At 31.0% G+C, this 20,403-nt stretch overlaps 1 protein-coding gene across 1 annotated transcript in view; it reads right to left on the reverse strand.

Annotated features, from left to right (window-relative positions):
• Positions 1–1,385: 1,385 nt before the first annotated feature.
• Positions 1,386–20,403, reverse strand: part of LOC140439005 (trypsin-7-like) — a 38,921-nt gene continuing 19,903 nt past the window's right edge. Inside the window, exons 3-6 of the mRNA XM_072528639.1 lie at positions 15,435–15,579; positions 11,102–11,215; positions 3,721–3,828; positions 1,386–1,614 (exon numbers count right to left, since the gene is read on the reverse strand). Of these exons, the coding sequence (XP_072384740.1) occupies positions 1,462–1,614; positions 3,721–3,828; positions 11,102–11,215; positions 15,435–15,579 (520 nt within the window). The 3' untranslated portion in view covers positions 1,386–1,461. The remainder of the gene's footprint in view (positions 1,615–3,720; positions 3,829–11,101; positions 11,216–15,434; positions 15,580–20,403) is intronic.

A 20,403-nucleotide genomic window follows, 5' to 3' on the forward strand; every position in this document is an offset into this window, starting at 1 on the left:
CTAAAAACTGTCTTTTAACGAGATTGCGTTCAGTGCCAAGAATGTTAACTTCATTAAAGTTTACTTTATGATTAGTGTTAATAGCATGTTGGGCAAGAGCACAAGTATGCTTAGATAAATTAATATCACTGCGGTGTGTCGTAAGACGCCCTCTCAGTGATCTCCCTGTCTGACCGATGTAACATGAGTCACACTCAGCACAAGGTATATGATATATTACATTAACTTGTTCCAGAAGGGACAGAGGTGTTTTAATTTTAGAAAACAAATTCCTGACAGTCTTAGCATTCTTAATAGCAATTTTAACCGGTACGTTGTTATGTTTGTACAGTTTAACGAGTTTCTCAGTAACTTGAGGAAAATAAGGTAAAGATGAGTAATGGGTAGTTGGATTCCCAAGTACAGTATTAGGCAGAACAGTGTTGTTAATTGAATTATTTGATATTATTCTAAGTTGATCACCATTGGGTATGTCATTTAATGCTTTCTGAGCAGAAAGCGAAACGTCTTCAATAAATAGATGAAGTAGCCGAAAAACCCACCACTCTTCGAGTGTATCTTAGTTTATTTTGGATTGACGGTCGTACTCCTTTTCTCGATATTTGTATATATATATATATATATATATATATATATATATATATATACATATATACATATATATATATATATATATATATATATATATACATATATATATATATATACATATATACATATATATATATATATATATATACATATATATATATATATACATATATATATATATATATACATATATATATATATATATATATATATATATATATAAATATGTATAAATATATATATATATATATATATATATATATATATATATATTCCTGTACGGAATGGAAGCATGGACGTTAAAGGCCAGTTCCATTAACAAACTTGAAGTGTTCGAAATGTGGTGCCTGCGTCGAATGCTCAGAATATCATGGACGGACAGGGTCAGAAATGAGGAAGTACTCAGAAGAGCGGGCTTACAGGATAGGGAACTTTTTAATTATGTAAAAAGTAAGAAGACTGCATACTTGGGGCACATTATACGAGGAGAACGATACACTTTTCAGCAACTGATACTCGAAGGGAAAATAGAGGGTAGGAGAGGTCTCGGACGTAAAAAAATGTCATGGCTGCGCAATATTCGACAATGGACAGGAATCCACAGCTATGAAATGCTTCGCAATGCTGCTAAAAACAGAATTATTTAATCCTGACTATTTAACATCTCACCTGACAAGACGATGTACGGTGGACGCCTACGCAGAAATGCATGGCACCTTAAGAAGAAGAATATATATATATATATATATATATATATATATATATGTATTCAATTAGTTCAATTAAAGATTAACAAAGTAATAAGTTGTTTATCTGTAATATTTAATAGATAATTACAATTCAATCATATATATTTTACATTATTGCCGCTTATTCATAAGATTCCAGTATTTCCTTTATCCATCCACGGAAATAGGCAACGTTTGTGTATCCAGCAGGGCCTCTATTTTCACCACATCCTGGACCAAAAGATACAATACCCACTAGTGTACCATTTAGTTCTAATGGTCCTCCAGAGTCACTCTACAATATTTTAGAATTATTTTTGTATATGTTAATATTTGTAAATATAAATAAAAAAATTTAACCTAAAGTAATTTAGATTCAAAAGAATAAAAGTCGTTGTTAATATTTGGGATTAAAACTTAATATTTCACGTGGTTTTTTCTGACATAGTTTTAAAGCAAATTTTAAATATGACCAAAATTGAAGTGTACGTGTTTTTGAAATTATTGACAAATCTTATTCAACATTGGTTTGGAGGCAACCATTGTTTTTTTTATGATTAGCTGTAAATTTTAAGTACCATCGTGAATAAAATAGAGTGTAAAATAAAGAAACTGGTCGTACTATATATCAAGCACCACTATTCCTTGAAGTGTTAACAAAATATTCGCAGGTAATCCGTTTTGACAATGAGAAACAGGCATCAATTTACAAAAGTAGAGGAAATTTGGAAAAAGCGGGTAGAAAACTTACCAAAATTTTTCAATTTTAATTAGGATATTTTAGTTAATGTCTCATTAGTTGACCGTAAACGTCATTCGCGAAAAACATTCCATCTAATTCAGCAAAATATGGCATATAAGTTTGGCATTTATGTGATAATAAAACTTCTTATGCCCTTAAATTGCAGATCTACTTAGTTCTGCTAAGAAATGCCATAATATTACGTGTGTTGATTTTAACACTTTAGCTCCCATGTGCACCACCTGTGGGCACAGTAAGATTTCCGTTCAACCCATGTGTCCCACAGATGGGCACAAAACTTATCCTTGTTCATTTCGGTGTGTACCTCTTATAACCGCAGATATAGACTATTTGTATTAATAGGCGTGGTATACGGGTTCTCTAGAATGCCTGTGGACGATGGTTTGTTACCCCCGCTATTTTTTGAGTAAATACAGCAAATAATGTTCTTAACATTAATCTTCAAGTCCTTATATCAAAAAAGTATAATGGGTTGGCATAAAGTTTTTCAAATTATGGCCTGGGAGTTAAAGTGTTAAGTTAATATTATTTGGTCTTTCTATTTTAACTAAAGTATCAGTGTTGTTAATTATATTTAAAAAAAATAATTTATTGTTCTATGAACATGGACAGAAATGACAAAAAACTTATTATAGATTACAATAATTATACTAAGCGGAGGGTACAGGAGTGTAATTTGAAAACGTAGAGTTGCTTCTAGGTTTCTGCACATAGTCATTTCTACTCAACTGTGACCTTCACGTTCACGCTGGTGCTCCTGTAGAATCGAGCAACCCTACTTGAGATTGCGATAATCAACCTGGATGAAAAGTTGGATTAGAACCAACGAGAGAGTGTGAAATGGTTATCCGAAAAAGAGATTTGGCGTTGGGCTAACTATCCAAATGTAAGAAGCCTTTATCAACTTGAAGTAACATATCTACTCATACAAGAAATGCATAAAGCCAACGCAGACATCATTGCTTCACAGCTGATGAGATGAACTGACTCAAGTATCCTGAAAAAAAAAACTACAATATCTACTAAAGCGGATACCCTATTCGTCACGAATTTGATACCGAATTTATGTATTTTTTGTAAGCGCTGGTTACATGAAACTTGTACTGGCGTCGCTAATCTCTGTAACAAGTGCGAAAAGTCTATTGCTAATAAAAAGAAAACGATTTAGCTTGGTCCACCCCTCCTTCTCTTAGTGATCCATCTCGCCCCCACAGTGGAGGACAGATGGGCCTATGGCATGCCAGTGCATTATATTTTTGTTAGCTTTAGGAATTATTATTTCTAGCTTTTACTTATACCATAACAAATACCAATTTTACGTTTTATTTACAATTTTTTTAGATTCGGGTGTTTATTTAATACAGAAACAGGTTTTAGTTTTCTAAAATGTGGTTCATCTGTTCTTCATTTACCCTACGTTTGCGTAAGCTACACTTCTCATAAAAACATCGATGACATCAGCTTGTTTTTCTAGCTGATGTAATGCATAAAAAGAAAACCTGATGGAAATTATATATCACATGCTGTTCAACATTAAATAAAATAGATTTCATAATTTTTTCTTAAATTCAACGATATGTGATTTAATCAGCTTATTACGTTTATTTGCACTAAATACTGTATTTAAATAAAATTTACCGTACAAACTGCTGACTTTTTATCACCAGCATATATTAAACGTTCACTATCCGACTCTGTAACTGAAACTGTGGTTTCCTTCAAAATATTTGATCTTGGTCCATTTTCCTAAAAATGAATTTTATAAATTATTTTTATAAAAACTCTTTTACTTGATATTTATAACAAATATTTGAACTCTAATCAACTTTGCAATAATTATTAATTATTTTTTTAGATAAATTATTTTCTTATTTTACTTTAACATTGTCCTGTAGCTAATTGCCAGTTATAATCACTTTAAGATTACATAAGTTGTTATCATTATTCTAATGCTACAGCACTAAAAGGGCCCCAGTGATTCACGATATTACAAATAGATCTAAGTGGTGAATTCGCTTTTTAAATTTTCGGTACTCTATAAAAATGACGTGTTTATTGCCACGAGGTATAATTCATTTTCTATGATAATCTGTTAAAGAATTTTTAAACTTAAATAAAGTTCTGTATATCCTGTTTTTTAAAGTCTTCGGTGGATCCTTTGTTAACTTGGTATAAGGTCTGTTTATTATTAGGTCTTCAATTTTGACCTCATATTGAATTTTATTCATTATCACAGTTGCATTTCCTTTATCCGGTGGTAGAATAATCATGGAGTCATCATTTTTACTTTTTACATTTGTTCTCTTTGCTTATTTTCTATTAAATTTTAGTAGACTTTTCAATTGAATTTTACATAGTACTCTATATTCTTCTTTTTCGTGGATTGATGTCTAATGATGATAATGACGTCTAATTTTGGAATAGATAGATGAGTAACAGCAAAGTATAGACCTTTTGACAGTATTGAATTCTTCTTTGCATTTAAATACCATTTAAATATCAATTTGATAGATTGACAACTGTTGCTAATATGTCATTATCGAAAAGTAAATATTCAATACTTTAGGTAAACGCTCCTATTTTCGACGCTGCCCCAATTATCGGCAGTAATTCTACATAATCGACAAAAATAAGAATTCTTGAGCGTGATTATTGGACGAAAGTATTTCACTAATTTATAAGGACCTTTATCTACGCCTATGAACAATATGTCAATTGTCAGACGAAAACTGCAATCACAATTTAAAAATATATTGGTTAGTTGCCGCCAAACTCTCGTGGGAAGTGTATCTTCTTGTATGTGTTAAGTAAGCTACAGAATGCTATAATTTCTGATAAAAATATCGAATAACCGTTTTATTATGTTTTATATGCTAAGAAATAGTTGATTTTAATTATTTGTTGACCAAAAACTGTTTTTCTATAGCAGTTTGCAGTATTTTAAGGGTGCCGATAATAGGTACGTAAATATTAGCAGATGATCCAATCATCGGCTGGAGTACCTATAATTGGTTATACGCATTAGAGTAAATATAAGCTGATTTTAACGTAATCTTTAAACTTACTAGGACAAATATTTGGTCATTATATGCAATAAAAAACGATGTTTCCTTGTACCAATTTTCGGCATCCCGTATCTCTATTAGAAATAACCATAATTTGATCGAGTATAACACTGCCGATATTACATGCTTATACGTGCCGATAATTGCAAATTCTTTGTTTTAGAGTACAATTCAGAAATTAGCAATGGAAAAGAGAAAGCGAATCCAATATTCTGCGGAAGATATAAACAAAGCTGTTGTAGCTGTTCAGTCAGGAATGTCATTTAAAACAGCTAGCAAGTTATAGAAGGTACTCAGATCAACTCTACAGGATAAAGTAAACAGTGGATTTCCTGGAACAAAAACGCAGTTGTTGGATAGTGTTCAGCTATTGCTTAGAGAACTTAAAAGGCCTAATAATTTCGTGGATAGTAAGCCTGAACGTAAATGGTACGAACTATTTTTAAAAAGGCATCCCGAACTGTCTACAATAATTTTTCAAAACCTAACGTGTGCTAGAAACACTATAACAGAAAATCGAATTCGTCGATGGTTTATTGAAGTAGGGACCTTTTTAGAAAGTACAAACAATCGCAACATAACTTTTGATCCTAGTCATGTATTCAATTGTAATGAATCGGCTTTTTTTCCTGACTCCTAAGGGAGACAAAGTGTTGGTTAGAAAGGGGGATAGAACAGTTTATTCGTTTGTTAGCAACGACGAGAAGGAATGTCTGACAACTTCGGTTACCTGTAGTGCCTCTGGTCAACTTTTATCACCCATAACCATTTTTAAATATACAAGAATTCCCAAATCAGTTATCGAGAAAATACCGACTCACTGGGGGATAGAAAAGTCTGAAAATAGGTGGATGACTGGCGAAAACTTTTTTGAGTACATCGCTAATATATTCCACCCTTGATTAGTTGCTCAAAAAGTGCAGTTTCCGATTATATTGTTTTTGGACGGACACAGATCACACTTAACGATGGATCCAAGTGAATTTTGTAGTAATAATATTATTCTAATAGCTCTGTGTCCAAACGCAACACACATTTTACAGCCTCTAGATGTTGCAGTCTTTCGATCATTAAAACCTTAATAAAAAAAGAGCGTGCATTGGTGGAGAATGGAAAACTAAGGTAAAAAGATAACCAAAGATTCATTTGCACCTATTTTGGAAAGCACTTTTCAAAAAATGGTAAATATTCCCGATACAGTTAAGAGAATACTTTAAAGAAGACGTGGGAGCACAAAACTGTCAAAAGATACAAGAACAACGATAACCTACAGAATTTCAAGTCGCCCTAAGAGTTGTAGAAGAATGCATCTTAATTAATATGCTTGAGCTTTCATTATGAAAGGAAATGAAAGTCAAAGCCATTGAACAAGCCTTCCAATGAACTTACAGTCGACTTTGTTAAGAATGACTCATTTACAGAAGTGAAAATTCATAATGAAATGGGCGACCAGGAAACAACTGTAAATAACGAATTCAATGATAACCTAGGTGATAACCCCTGATGAGGTTGATGTTACAGAATTGATTGACTTAAGATATTCATATCATAATTATTTCTAATCCATTCTCCTCCGGTCAATCCTCGTCACAGCAGCTTTCTCCACCTTTGGAACAATAACTTCAACAAATCGAAACTTTCCAAGTTACATCGCCATCTATGAATCAGTCAGATTCTAATACTGAGACAAGTTCGAATTTTCAAAAGAAAGTTTCAAAAGAAAGAATTTGAAAACGAAAAGAAAAAAAAAGTTGCTCTTTCACGAACTTTGAATAAAAGAATTTCTAATCGCAGGACAAAGACTAAATTGAAGAATGTCACGAAGGATTTATTTTCCACACAAGAAATGCAAGAAAATAAAAGCATGTTAATTAGCGAACCTTCAACATGTAAACCTTTACAGGAACCTTGGTATTGTTCATTGTGTGACACTGACGATCAGCTGTACATGCGCCTTTGTGGTTCTTCCTTGAAATACTATCATGAGGCCTGTCTTGGTCTAACTGAAGATAATAAAGAAGAATTGAAATGCCCCTTGTGTCGATGAATACTAAAATAATGTGTGTTTATTAAGTCAGTTTTCATAGATACATTAAAGATTTTATCAAATCATGAATGTGTTGTTTGTGTGAGTCCATTTCAAAACGAAAAGAAATAATAAATTAGACTTACTCACAATCAATTGATTGTGAGTAAGTCTAATTTATTATTTTTCTTTTCCTTTTAAAGATTTTATATTTATCTTTTGAAAAATACGTTATTTTATATGAATTTTTAATTTAGTGCATTTACATACATACAATAATTTATTTACTTCAATAGTACCTATCTAACTAAATATTTAGGTATAAATATTCAAATATATAATTATTCAAATCTTGGGTATCTAACTCGTGCCGAAAAAGCGGCACGAATTAGATACCCAAGTATCTAACTATCTAAATAAGTTTAATTTAGAATGCCGATAATGGGGACTTAGGACACTTTTCATTTTATTAATTTTTTAAAATATTATAAGTTTTTTTTTTTTTTTTTTTTTTTTTTTTTTTTTACCGCATCAACCCCTAGGGTTATTAGCGGGTGGTATATCTTTATTTTAGAAAAGTTACATTTAGTATATTATTAAAATTTACATAACAGTTTTGTAAAATACAAACATTTTATGTTATGTTACAGTTTGTTATACAGTTTACAATTTTTGATAAAATTTATTGTATTGCTGATGTCTTCTTTTAGAGTTTCTTTCAAATTGTGTTTTAGTTTTGCTGTCGATCTTGCTGTTGAGTACACTGGACAGTCTATCATTATATGTTGCACTGAAAATGGTATTTGACAGATGTGGCAAATCGGCTGAGGGTCCTTGGAGATGATGTATCCATGTGTAAATTTTGTATGACCTAGCCGCAGTCTGTTAATATCTACTTGGTCATGTCTTTTAGCTGGGAGCGGTAGTAAAGCAGAAGTAACATCTGGTTTGATACTTTTTAATTTTGCTTCTGTTTGGTTCCATTTTACTTGCCAGATTTTGTTCATGTAAGTTTTTATTAATGTTTTTTGGTCTGAAATTGGTATGTTTTGCATAATAGGAATTGTCATGTTATTGATAGTTTCTGTTGCTGCTTTATCAGCTGCTTCATTACCCTTTATCCCAACATGGGATGGTACCCATAAAAATGTTATGTTTTTACCACATGTTTGGGCATTGTATAGCATGTCTTTTATTAATGCTAAATTGGCATGAGTAGGATACATCTGCTTGACACCATTTAAGGCACTTAGAGAATCTGATATAATAAGAAAGTTTGTATCAATGCTGGTACATTGGTTCAGTGCGTTGAAGATTGCCTGCAGTTCTCCAGTATATATGCTACACTCCTTGGCTAGACGGGTGACAGAGGTGTTGTCTTCAAAAATAGCTGCAGCAGCTACACCATTACTGCTTTTAGAGGCATCAGTAAAAATTAGTTTGAAATCAGGGTATCTGGAGATGGTAGACCGGAATTGTTGTTGTATTTCAGAAGGATTGTGTGAATGTTTGGGATAGTTAAGTAAGGTAAAATCTACTTTTGGTATTTGAACTTTCCAGGGAGGAGACTGGCATCTGTTTGTAGAAGTGGCTCTCAATTGATGTATATCGAATTCAAATCGATTTATTCGTTCATTGAAAGGTAAGTTTCTAGGGCAATAATTTGAGTACAGATTTGGAGGGTTGCTCCTTATTAGGCTTGTTATAAACGGGTTTTCCTTTGCACTGAGATATTTAGTAGCACAACACATTGAAAAATATTGTCTTCTGAGAGTTAATGGCGGTTCTCCTGCTAGGACTTGAAGGCTGCTAATTGGCGTGGTTCTGAAAGCTCCGAAAACTATGCGTAATGCTGTGGATTGGATGATGTCCAGTTTGTTCATTTGAGTTTTAGTAGCAGTTTCGTAGCATATACATCCATAATCTAGTTTGCTTCTAATTAGAGCTTGATATAATCGCAGAAGAATAGTTGTGTCTGCGCCCCATTTGTGATTGGAAAGAACTTTTAGAAGATTTATTCTCTGTTGGCATGATTTAATTAGTTCATTTATGTGCGATGTCCATTTTAGTTGAGAGTCGAATGTCATTCCCAAAAATTTGATTTCGTTGATTGTTATAAGAGTATTTCCGTTAAGTTTTAAATTTAAGTGGTGTTGTGTTTTTCTTCTGTCAAATATTATTACTTTAGTTTTTTCGGTTGAAAATCTCAAGCCTATATCTAAAGACCACCCTTCTAATTTATTTAGTGTATTTTGTAATATTGATGCAGCTGATTGTAGGTTTTTACTTCTCATATATATTACAAGATCATCGGCGTAAAGGTTTGCTTTTACTGGAAGCATAAAATGGTTAGATACGTTGTTGATTGCTATTAAGAATAGCAGGGGGCTTAATACAGATCCTTGAGGGATACCATTTTCCAGTGATTTCTTAGTTGATATGACACCGTTTGTTTTAACTTTTATACTTCTGTTCTCCAGGAAGTTTTTGGCGAAGGCTAGGAATTTACCAATATTATAAGTTTGTTTTAGGATAAAATAAATATTTTATGTGTAATTGTGATAGATTTTATTAGCCCAAAAAATAATCTAAATACACGTTATTCAGGTAATTTGGTTACTAAACTAATAAAAATGAAGCTCCATTGTGTTTAACGTGCTAAAGGTGCCGATAGTAGGTATATTTACATTATAATGTACCTATTGACCAAGAAAAAATTATTTTGATCTATAAAATTGTAACCTTTCCCGGATCCTAAATTTTGAATGAAGCCAGGCCGATACCGGTTTCTTAGTTTTATTCTAAAGCTATCTTCTTGTGGCATCTTAATTCAATTTACTATTTTGGTTGGAAATAAGCCAGAATTTTACTCTAAAATTATCTTTCATATGACGATAATTTCGCTGACTCTGATGATAACTTTTAGAAGAATACTAAACAACAGTGATGACAAAGAGTTCTATATTGCACCCATTCATTGACTTTAAACTTATCTCTTTCTTTTTCAGTTAGTTAGACCCCATTCTCTGGTTTTCGGAATGTCAATTTTATCATTCCTATTAGATTTTCATTTATCCCCATTTCACGTAGTACTTTGTATATTTATTTCACAGATTCGTAACTTTCTGATTCTATTTCACACAGGAGAATTTTATCTACTTTGTTGCGTCCTCTTCTCAATCCACATTGATATTCTTCAATTTCATTATCTATTTTTTGAAATATATAGCTTATTTTTTACATATACTGCAATTATTATTTATGCAACATTTAGTAGCATTGTGGCGTAAACTTTTGTCGCCTTTGTGAATAAGTCACATTATCGCTTCAGTCCATTCTTTCGGTATGTTTCTATATTTTCTCCAGTAACTTTTCCAAATGGTTAAATAATACTGATTCTCCATATTTAAACATTTCAGATATTGATTAGTGTAAATAATGAGTTTGTAAAAAATCGAATTACGTTGATCTATAAAAATGACTAGAACCATGACACAAATGGGATATCAAATCCATGGATTGATCAATTTTATTAAAAATATTGTTTCAATAGTAAAGTAATAATGTAAAAATTTCAAAGAGAATCTTAACTGCAATAGGACTTTAATGTTCAGACATATACGTGTTAAATAGGACGTAAAAAATTGATATATTAAATAAACCGACATTTTATCCACCTAATACAAAAAAAAACACTTAGAAAAGTGAACTTAATATATTAAGTTTAACACATACGTCCCCACGTCAGTGGATTTTCTATTATAGAATTCCAAAGATATTTAAAGAAAATAAAAAATGTAAAAGAGATTAAACAGTAGTATTTCGAACTGACTTTAAACTTAAATGCTAAAAATATTAAAGCTGCTAAGTAATATAATTAAAAAGTCACTCTATGAAATTCTGAATATTGTTTTTGCTCTATATTTACCTTAATAAGACCCCAACCTGCAACTACAAGTGCTGTTCCTACTGGTACTTTAGTATCTTGTTCTGGTAGAAGTATGGCTTTAATCTTGTCGGAGAACTTCACTTTTTCGGCTAACTAAAATTAAATAAAAATTAAGAACACGGCAAATATTACATAAGTTTGTCGTAAAAATTAGTAAAACTAGTAAAGTTCATAAATATACTGATTATATACTAATGATTACAAACAAAAAAGGAGAAAGTAACATTTTCTTAAGCTACAAGTATTATTTTTTTAGTATAATAGGCCTTTGAAGTTGTCCATAAGGTAAAACTACCTATTAACGGCTCATACAAATTCGTGATGTAAATCCGGCATATTAAAATAATTGAAATTATTTTGTAAATAAGTTGGTTAAACTTAATACTACGGCGCGTGTGTACCCTAGCGATAAATTTATTAAGTCATTTTTTATGTATAAATGGTGGGGTGACATGTTCTAGCTTTTGTTTTAATCAATTCGATTTAATCAAGCGACGCAATCAGTTGGAGAGCGGTCGTCAATCCTTAGTGTTTCAGGTAAGCATTGAGAAATACGTTGGTTACAATATTTGCTTACAAATTGGGAATATGGCTCTCACACACAATATCATATTCTGGGTCACTGTCATGGTCACTGTCTATAGTTGGAAGTCACTAATATCACCATCATCATCGTTTAAAAAAATTGACTGGGCCTATTCACTTGTATATCGTTTTCCATCAATAAGAATCGAATCCGTGGTCGTAAAAATATATGCGTATCTGATATCGTCGAATCATAATGGACCCCAGACAGTCGAACCACCTATTTACAGTACTATTTAACAGCTTAACGCATGTGCATGATTTGGGAAAACTTATAAAGATGCCGTTATTTGGCGCTTGTGTGAACAAAATACGAAGAGAAATTTATCCGGTTTGTCCAAAATGATTCGAGGATACAAGTAGGGTTAAATATATGTTTTCTTTGACAGTATACATATCTTCTAAAAAATTCGTATTTAATGCATATGTTCAGATAAATTAGTGCATATTTATGCGCATATTTTTACCTTTTTGCATGTTTGCTTAAGTCTAGTAATGCTATTATACTAACAGGATTTTATTATTAGTTTAGAACAAACCAAGGCAATGTTGTCAATGTATAGCCAATACATTGACAACGTAAAAGTTTCAAGGTGCCTGGTTTGAGACGAAAATATGTAGTAAACCTTTATAGAGGAATATCCACAGAGACTGTAATCAATATTGCATAATTCATAAAAATCTTTTTGCTATTGTATAAAATCATAACATTCGAAAATAAAGTAGACTTGAATTTAACAATACGGTTTTTTATTTTCGATACAGGGGTGACGAATTTTTAAAAAGAGTTCATGAGAAATGTTCTTTGAGTACAGTTTGTCAAATTTAAGGTGATACTTGACAAATTTGTCCACTTGCGTAGAAAATTAAGTGAGAACGCATTCGGAGGAAAAGAGATACATAATGCGCTCGGTCTCTTCGCCTCGTTGGTACACTCCGTACTACAAGTTTACAGAGAGTGACCTTATTTATTAATGGAATTCTATGATATGTATGCATTGTATGTTATTTTGACTTTTCAATTTTTCCTTTGGAAATTTTTATCAAAATACAAAATATTTTGTTTTTGTTGCTTGGTAAAAAAATTCTTCTAATAATTATATTTTATTTGACACATTAATATTGACCATTCAGTCATGTTGAAGCAGAAGTTTTTTTCGAGCACTTCTATAAATGTCTCGTTCTGTAATTTTATAAGAAGAATATTGGCAGAGATGAAAGCTTTACATTTGCGTTACAGTAAACTGTATAAGAATAAAAGAACAGTAGTTCTAAATTTTAGTAAGTCATAAATATTTTAATCTGTTGTTTATTTCTTTACAATAGAATAATACCAGCCCCGTTGGGATGGGTGTCAACATCCGGTATTTAGGTACTAAACTGTATAACTTTATTAACTTTCCCGAATATTTTATTTTCATAACGAGATTTTGTAGAAATATATCGTATAAAATATATCTCAAATAGTGACTGAGTTGTCAATATGAATAAGTCAGATAAAATAAAAGTATTAGAAGATTTTTCCAAAGTGGAACTCGAAACTTCAAAATACACTTATTTTAAACTAAAATTGTGGCTTATTCCCAATAAAAATAGTAAATTACATTATTATGCCACAAGAAAATAGCCTAAGAATAATTTTTATTTTAATTAAAAACACACACACACAAGCGTACAACCCAGCTCCTACAGAGATATGTGTGTTAAACATTCCTTCATTTCGTCTTTTCTACACCCCATAGTGGGACATTTTTGCACTTGGACATTGTGGTATGATGCATTGTCTATAACCAATACACTACGTGCTGGTATATTAGGAATAAGTTTTTCATGAATCCATTTTTTATAATTATTATAGTTCATTTCGCTATGATATTTTCCAGACCAGATTTAAATGTCAAACATGCGTTTTTTATGAACCCCATTTGGTCGCCGGCGTGAACAATAATTAGCCTTTGCCCTTTGGATACTGGTTTGTGCAAACCTTCGGTGGTATTGTCTCCCCAGTATCTGTCATGGGTATGACAGGAATGAATATAAGTTTCATCCATGTAAATTATGGGCCGATTTTCTTCCCTATATTGTTTAATATTTCTGAGATACTTCCTCCGGAGCACTTGTATATCGGGTTTTTCCATTAGGATTTTCCTGTTATTCTTCGCTTTCTTCCATCGAAATACCATATCTCTCATCACTTTTCTCAAAGTTTCATGCAACCCTGTATAAATATTGTCTTCATTAATTTTTTTTGTTATATGTCGCAATGTAGGAACTCGTTTTTCCGTGACATAATAATTTATTATTATACGCCGAAGTAAACCTTTGTCAAAATCGTGACTCCAAAACCAGTTGGATTTTGGAGCAGATCTCATTCTTTTGTTGGGCGTCGTTAATGATGTAGAAGCACCTTCTTCTGTATTTTTCATTTCACGAGAGATCCGTTTTATAGTGGCTATACTTACTCCCGTTGCTAAGGAAGCACGCTCTTAATCTTTTTTAAAATCTTTAACATGCGGATTTTGCATCGCTTCTCTCTGCATAAAAATAATTACATTTGCTATTACGTCCCTCGTTTGTCCAGACAAGACTGCCTTCTAATTTTGAATGAAAATCCATGTTTATAATTTAAAATACTTAACAATAATTATTTAAAAAGTCAAATCTATTGTAATACGATATTTCTTCAACACACACTAACTTTAAACATAAGTAAAATAAAAAACTTTGTCGCAGACTATACAAGTACCTTGCACTTCGAAGGGCCAAAAATAATAAGGACGAATTGTGTTGTGGTCGAATGCGCATCTTGGGTGGAGCCTAATTTCAAATCGGCCAAGTATCACGTTAAATTTGACAAGCAATACAAATAATGAGTCCCGAAGTGAACGTAATAAAATAAATAAATAAAAACGTAAACCTAAATAATAACGTATTGAATTACATTTAAGTAATTCCCGGTGATATATCAGACATTAGGTATAGTTGGTATCTCAAATGATTTAAGGGTTGGTCAGGTAGTCACTGAGAATTCATCCAGTGGTTCAGGAGGGCCTTGGCCAGAAAAACAAAAATGATACGATAGTAATTTAAAATTTCTAAATGAATCTGCTACTCATGATACTATATGATTGTTATAGTATCATGTGTGCTACTTAGAATAGAATACTTTGCTGTCGAATCGGATGAGCAGTACGGCACGAGATGTGCAATAGATATCTTTGTTTTGTTTTATAATTGTTCTAATATTATCATATATCATATGTTTCTATGTTGGTATATCAGGTGTGATATCAAGTTGTAGAGTTATCATGTAGATAATATATTATTGAAGACCAAAGAATGTTTAAATATTCACAAAATAGATAGCTTTTAGATACAAAAGAAGAATATCTCATAATAATATTATTTTTATTATTATTTTACGCATTTTTATTATAAACTTAGGTTTTGCATAGTTTTATTATCGTGAAATAAATTTACAATTATAATATGAAACTAACGAACGACCAAAATAATCGCTTCTTTTATATTGTTATTATTAATAAACAAAGTTTCTTTCCAACCAAAAGGATAAAAAATGTTTTGCTTTGGAATTCTGATACACTCTATAAATTCTTTTGACAATTCTGAAATCTGCAAAAAAAGTTACACATTTTTGGTCCTATAAAATAACGATAACTAATAACAAAAAAAAGTTTATTACGTAAAATTTTTCATTTATACACACCTTTATAATTGCTATATCATGTTCAATCTTTGATCCATTAGGCTTGAAATATTTTTCATGTTTTATTATATTTTTGATCTTTAAGGTAGAACCTTTATCGGCCCAACGAGAAGTTCCAGCAACAACATGGAAAGAGTCAGAATCTCTAATAAAATAAAGAACATTAGATTATTATACAAGATACTAAAATAGTAGATACTTTAATCAAATGTTTATTTAGAATAGACTAAAATTTCGCTCAAATAAGTTTTGCGTAATTAACATTTTCTCTCTTTTGCCTCTTTGTTTTATAATTATTGTGTATTTAAATTTGAACAGGGTGTGGTTAATTATTTATTTACAACTACAATACTATCACCACCAATCACAAATTAGACCAAATCTAACGCTTTTAATTGTTTATATTTAATAACTCTTTTAACTTCCTTCACAATAGGCGCGAAAATTATGTCCTCCAGGGTCAATTAAAATAGTTTCAGATTACATTCAATCTTCTACTTTTTTTCTTATTCTTTTTTAGCAGCCCTCTATCTTTTTGATGTAGGCCTCTCTCATGGATCTCTAGTTTTTTTTTATTTTGCGCTAGCCGGTATCAATTTAACCCCACCTTTTAGATCCTTTTTAGATCATCCTACCATCTCTGTTTAGGTTGTTCTACGATCCTTCTTTCTCTCCATAGTCTCCATTTAGTCACTATTTCACTACAGCTTTCTTAAAATAGAGCCATATATCCGGCACAACTTCATTTTGTGGAACATAGTCTTTTAACTATGTCTTAGACTTTTGTCCATGGCCCAATCATTTCTTAGTTTTTCTATCTCTAAATTATAACTAAAAGTTTTCTTTCTATAGCTCTTTGGCCTACTTTAGTTATTGTCTTCTTGTATAACAATCGTGTTTCAGACCCTTATATGGTGACTATTAGCAGTCACTGTACATCTTTGTTTTCAACTTTAGAGGAGTTCTATCGTATGTATTTTGCATACATATACTGCCGAGATTAACCTAACATTTTCATAAATACCTATATATATACATATATATATATATATATATATATATATATATATATATATATATATATATATATATATATATATTAAACTTAGAGCTAAGATTAATATTATTATAAAAATTAATATTAAACTCACCAGTCTTCCGGGTTGAACCGCGTCGATATCCATTTTGCCGAGCTTTCGACATCCTCTCTGATGTCTTCTTCAGGGCTTCCGAGGTCTCAGTCTCCCGAGTCCCCAGACACTACTACACTCACTAGTCACTTCTAGTTCACTCACTAGTTCACTACTACATGTCGAAAGCTCGGCAAAATGGATATCGACGCGGTTCAACCCGGAAGACTGGTGAGTTTAATATTAATTTTTATAATAATATTAATCTTAGCTCTAAGTTTAATTGTACTAACCGCGGAAATCTTTCCGAACATATATATATATATATATATATATATATATATATATATATATATATATATATATATATATATATATATATAGTAAACTCTTAAATATTGGGGAAATCTGCAAGAAATACTCTAATGTGTATCAATTGTTTCGCCGAACGTTTTCGCCAAAGAGAATTAATTTGGCTTCTTCAGGGCTGAAAGAGAATAAATTATAATTAGTTACCATATATTATCATAGTGGTACAACATAGTGGTGTTTTTTGTTACTATGTGCAAAAAAAGTTTTTATAAGGATTGAAATGTATGGTAGCTTCGAACTTGACACGTAAAGGCTTACCCAAGGTTAATCGAAAAACCCAATGCAACTACATTTAAAAGGAGGTAATTCTTTGAAATGTCGGCAATAACTAAATTTTTGATTTTTAGATAGTTAAAAGTGAGGTTCTGTTTAAGCCAGAACGCAAGCGCTGACAACTTCATTATTAGTTCGTATGAATCTTTATGTCGTTAAGGTTCATTGGTAAAAAACGAATAAATTTAAATCCCAGTAAAGGGAAATATTATTTTGATTTTCTTTATTTAATTATATTATATTGTTCATGTATTATTAAGTCTTATTGAGACGTATCTAAGAAAAGCAAGGGAATGTTATATATTTTTTTTTAATGAAAATTAATTATAAAGGTATGTTAGTTGTTAATGGATATATCAGTCAAGTTAGTAATCTGTGATATAGTATTGTTCTTGGTATCTGATTTAAGTAACAGGTGGTATATATCGCTTAGATTCTTGATGTCACTCTTAACATTAATGGAGAAATCGTTAAGGAAAATATAAGACATTTCAATGAACTCTCTTTTAGATTTATTGTTCTCACGGTGGAGAATTGTGGTGTTAGTATAGTCCATGAGATGACCAGTGGAATGGACATGTTTGGCTAATGCACAACGGTCAGGGCGAAGTCGAGAATCACTTTTGTGTACTGTAATACGTGATTTCAATAATTGAGATGTTTGACCGATGTAGGAATTGTTGCAAGAGAGACATGGAATGTTGTAGACAATATTACTAAGCCTATCTATGGGAGTCTTATCTTTTATCTTAGAATAAAGATTATTAATTGTTAGGGCTGATCTACAAGCTACATTAAGTTTAATGTTGTTATTATTATTGCCAAAGCTATTTTCAACACTTTTCAGAATCCTTGTTAACCCCGGAGTGATATCTCTGAAATATGGTAATGAAAAATATTTGTTTATAGGAGTATCCGAGACTGGGTTCCCACTTAAGACATCAGGATCAGCATTGTTAGTCGCGAAGGAAGGTGAAATATCTTCGTCATGGATAGTATTACACATAATCTTATTAACTAATGGTGTTGGATAAGCGTTTGAAATAAAAAGTTTCTGTAGGATTTGTAGGTTTTTTGTATAAAATGAAGGATCTGATAGTTTTGTTACTCTATTTTTCATCTGTTTGATTAAGTTGACTTTGGTAGAATTATTATGGTATGAGTTGTAGTTAAGGTATCTACCAGAATGGGTCGGTTTTTGATACCAATCTATTTTGATGTTGTTGGTTTCCCTGATCATCCTTATGTCGAGAAAGGGACGGACCAATTACCATCTTCCCTCTCTATAGTGAACTGGATGTAGGGGTCATAACCATTAAAAGTGTCTAATAGTTCATCTACCTTGTCATTGGGTATAGCCAAAATGATATCATCAACATATTTTTTAATAAATGGAATATTAAAGGATAGTAAAGGAATGACTGAGTCTAATACATAATCCATAACGTAAGTTGCAATGATAGGAGAAATCTTAGCTCCCATAGGGGTACCGAAAGTTTGTTGATAGAATTTATCATTAAATGAGAAGTAAGTGTTGTTAAAGAGAAATTCGACGATGCTAATGAATCTGTCGTAGGACATGGAACAACAACCTCTAATACGGTCCCAGTTGATCTCTATTGATGTCAAACATATTCCTAGATGAATACGAACTAATAATGAAGTTGTCAGCGCTTGCGTTCTGGCTTAAACAGAACCTCACTTTTAACTATCTAAAAATCAAAAATTTAGTTATTGCCGACATTTCAAAGAATTACCTCCTTTTAAATGTAGTTGCATTGGGTTTTCAATTAACCTTGGGTAAGCCTTTACGTGTCAAGTTCGAAGCTACCATACATTTCAATCCTTATAAAAAACTTTTTTTGCACATAGTAACAAAAAACACCACTATGTTACTAGCAAAGTTTTTTAATATTCTAACTCTACAATTCTAAGTTACGGTAAGATCAATAATGTTTTAATAGATAATATATGGTAGCTAATTATAATTTATTCTCTTTCAGCCCTGAAGAAGCCAAATTAATTCTCTTTGGCGAAAACGTTCGGCGAAACAATTCATACACATTAGAGTATTTCTTGCAGATTTCCCCAATATTTAAGAGTTTACTATTTAAATAATCTGCAAAGATTAAATTTCTTTTCTATATATATATATATATATATATATATATATATATATATATATATATATATATATATATATATATATATATATATATATATATAAATCTAAAATAGAGTTCATTGAAATGTCTTATATTTTCCTTAACGATTTCTCCATTAATGTTAAGAGTGACATTAAGAATCTAAGCGATATATACCACTTCTTACTTAAATCAGATACCAAGAACAATACAACATCACAGATAACTAACTTCACTGATATATCCATTAACAACTAACCTACCTTTATAATTAATTTTCATTAACTAAAAAAGATAACATTGCCTTGCTTTTCTTAGATACATCTCAATAAGATATAATAATACATGAACAATAGAATATAATTAAAAAAGAAAATCAAAATAATATTTCCCTATACTGGGATTTAATTTCAATCGTTTTTACCAATGAACCTTAACGACATAGAGATTCATAAATAAGAACTACTTGAATATGTCAGCGCATGTGTTCTGGCTAAAACAGAACCTCACTTTTAAACTTTCTTACAATCAAAAATTTAGTTATTGCCGACAATTCAAATAATTACCTCCTGTTAAATGTAGTTACATTGGGTTTTTCGATTAACCTTGGGTAAACCTTTGCATTTTAAGTTCAAAGCTACCATACATTTCAAACCTTAAAAAAACTTTTTTTGCACATAGTAACACAAAACACCATTATGTTACTAGCAAAGTTTTTTAATATTCTAACTCTACAATTCTAAGTTACGGTAAGATCAATAATGTTTTTAATAGATAATATATGGTAGCTACTTATAATTTATTCACTTTCAGCCCTGAAGAAGCCAAATTAATTCTCTTTGGCGAAAACGTTCGGCGAAACAATTGATACTCATTAGAGTCTTTCTTGCAGATTTCCCCAATATTTAAGAGTTTACTATATATATATATATATATATATATATATATATATATATATATATATATATATATATATATATATAGATATATATATATATATATATATATATATAGATATATATATATATATATATATATATATATATATAT

Source organism: Diabrotica undecimpunctata, chromosome 1, assembly GCF_040954645.1.
Source record: "Diabrotica undecimpunctata isolate CICGRU chromosome 1, icDiaUnde3, whole genome shotgun sequence".
NCBI lineage: Eukaryota > Metazoa > Arthropoda > Insecta > Coleoptera > Chrysomelidae > Diabrotica > Diabrotica undecimpunctata.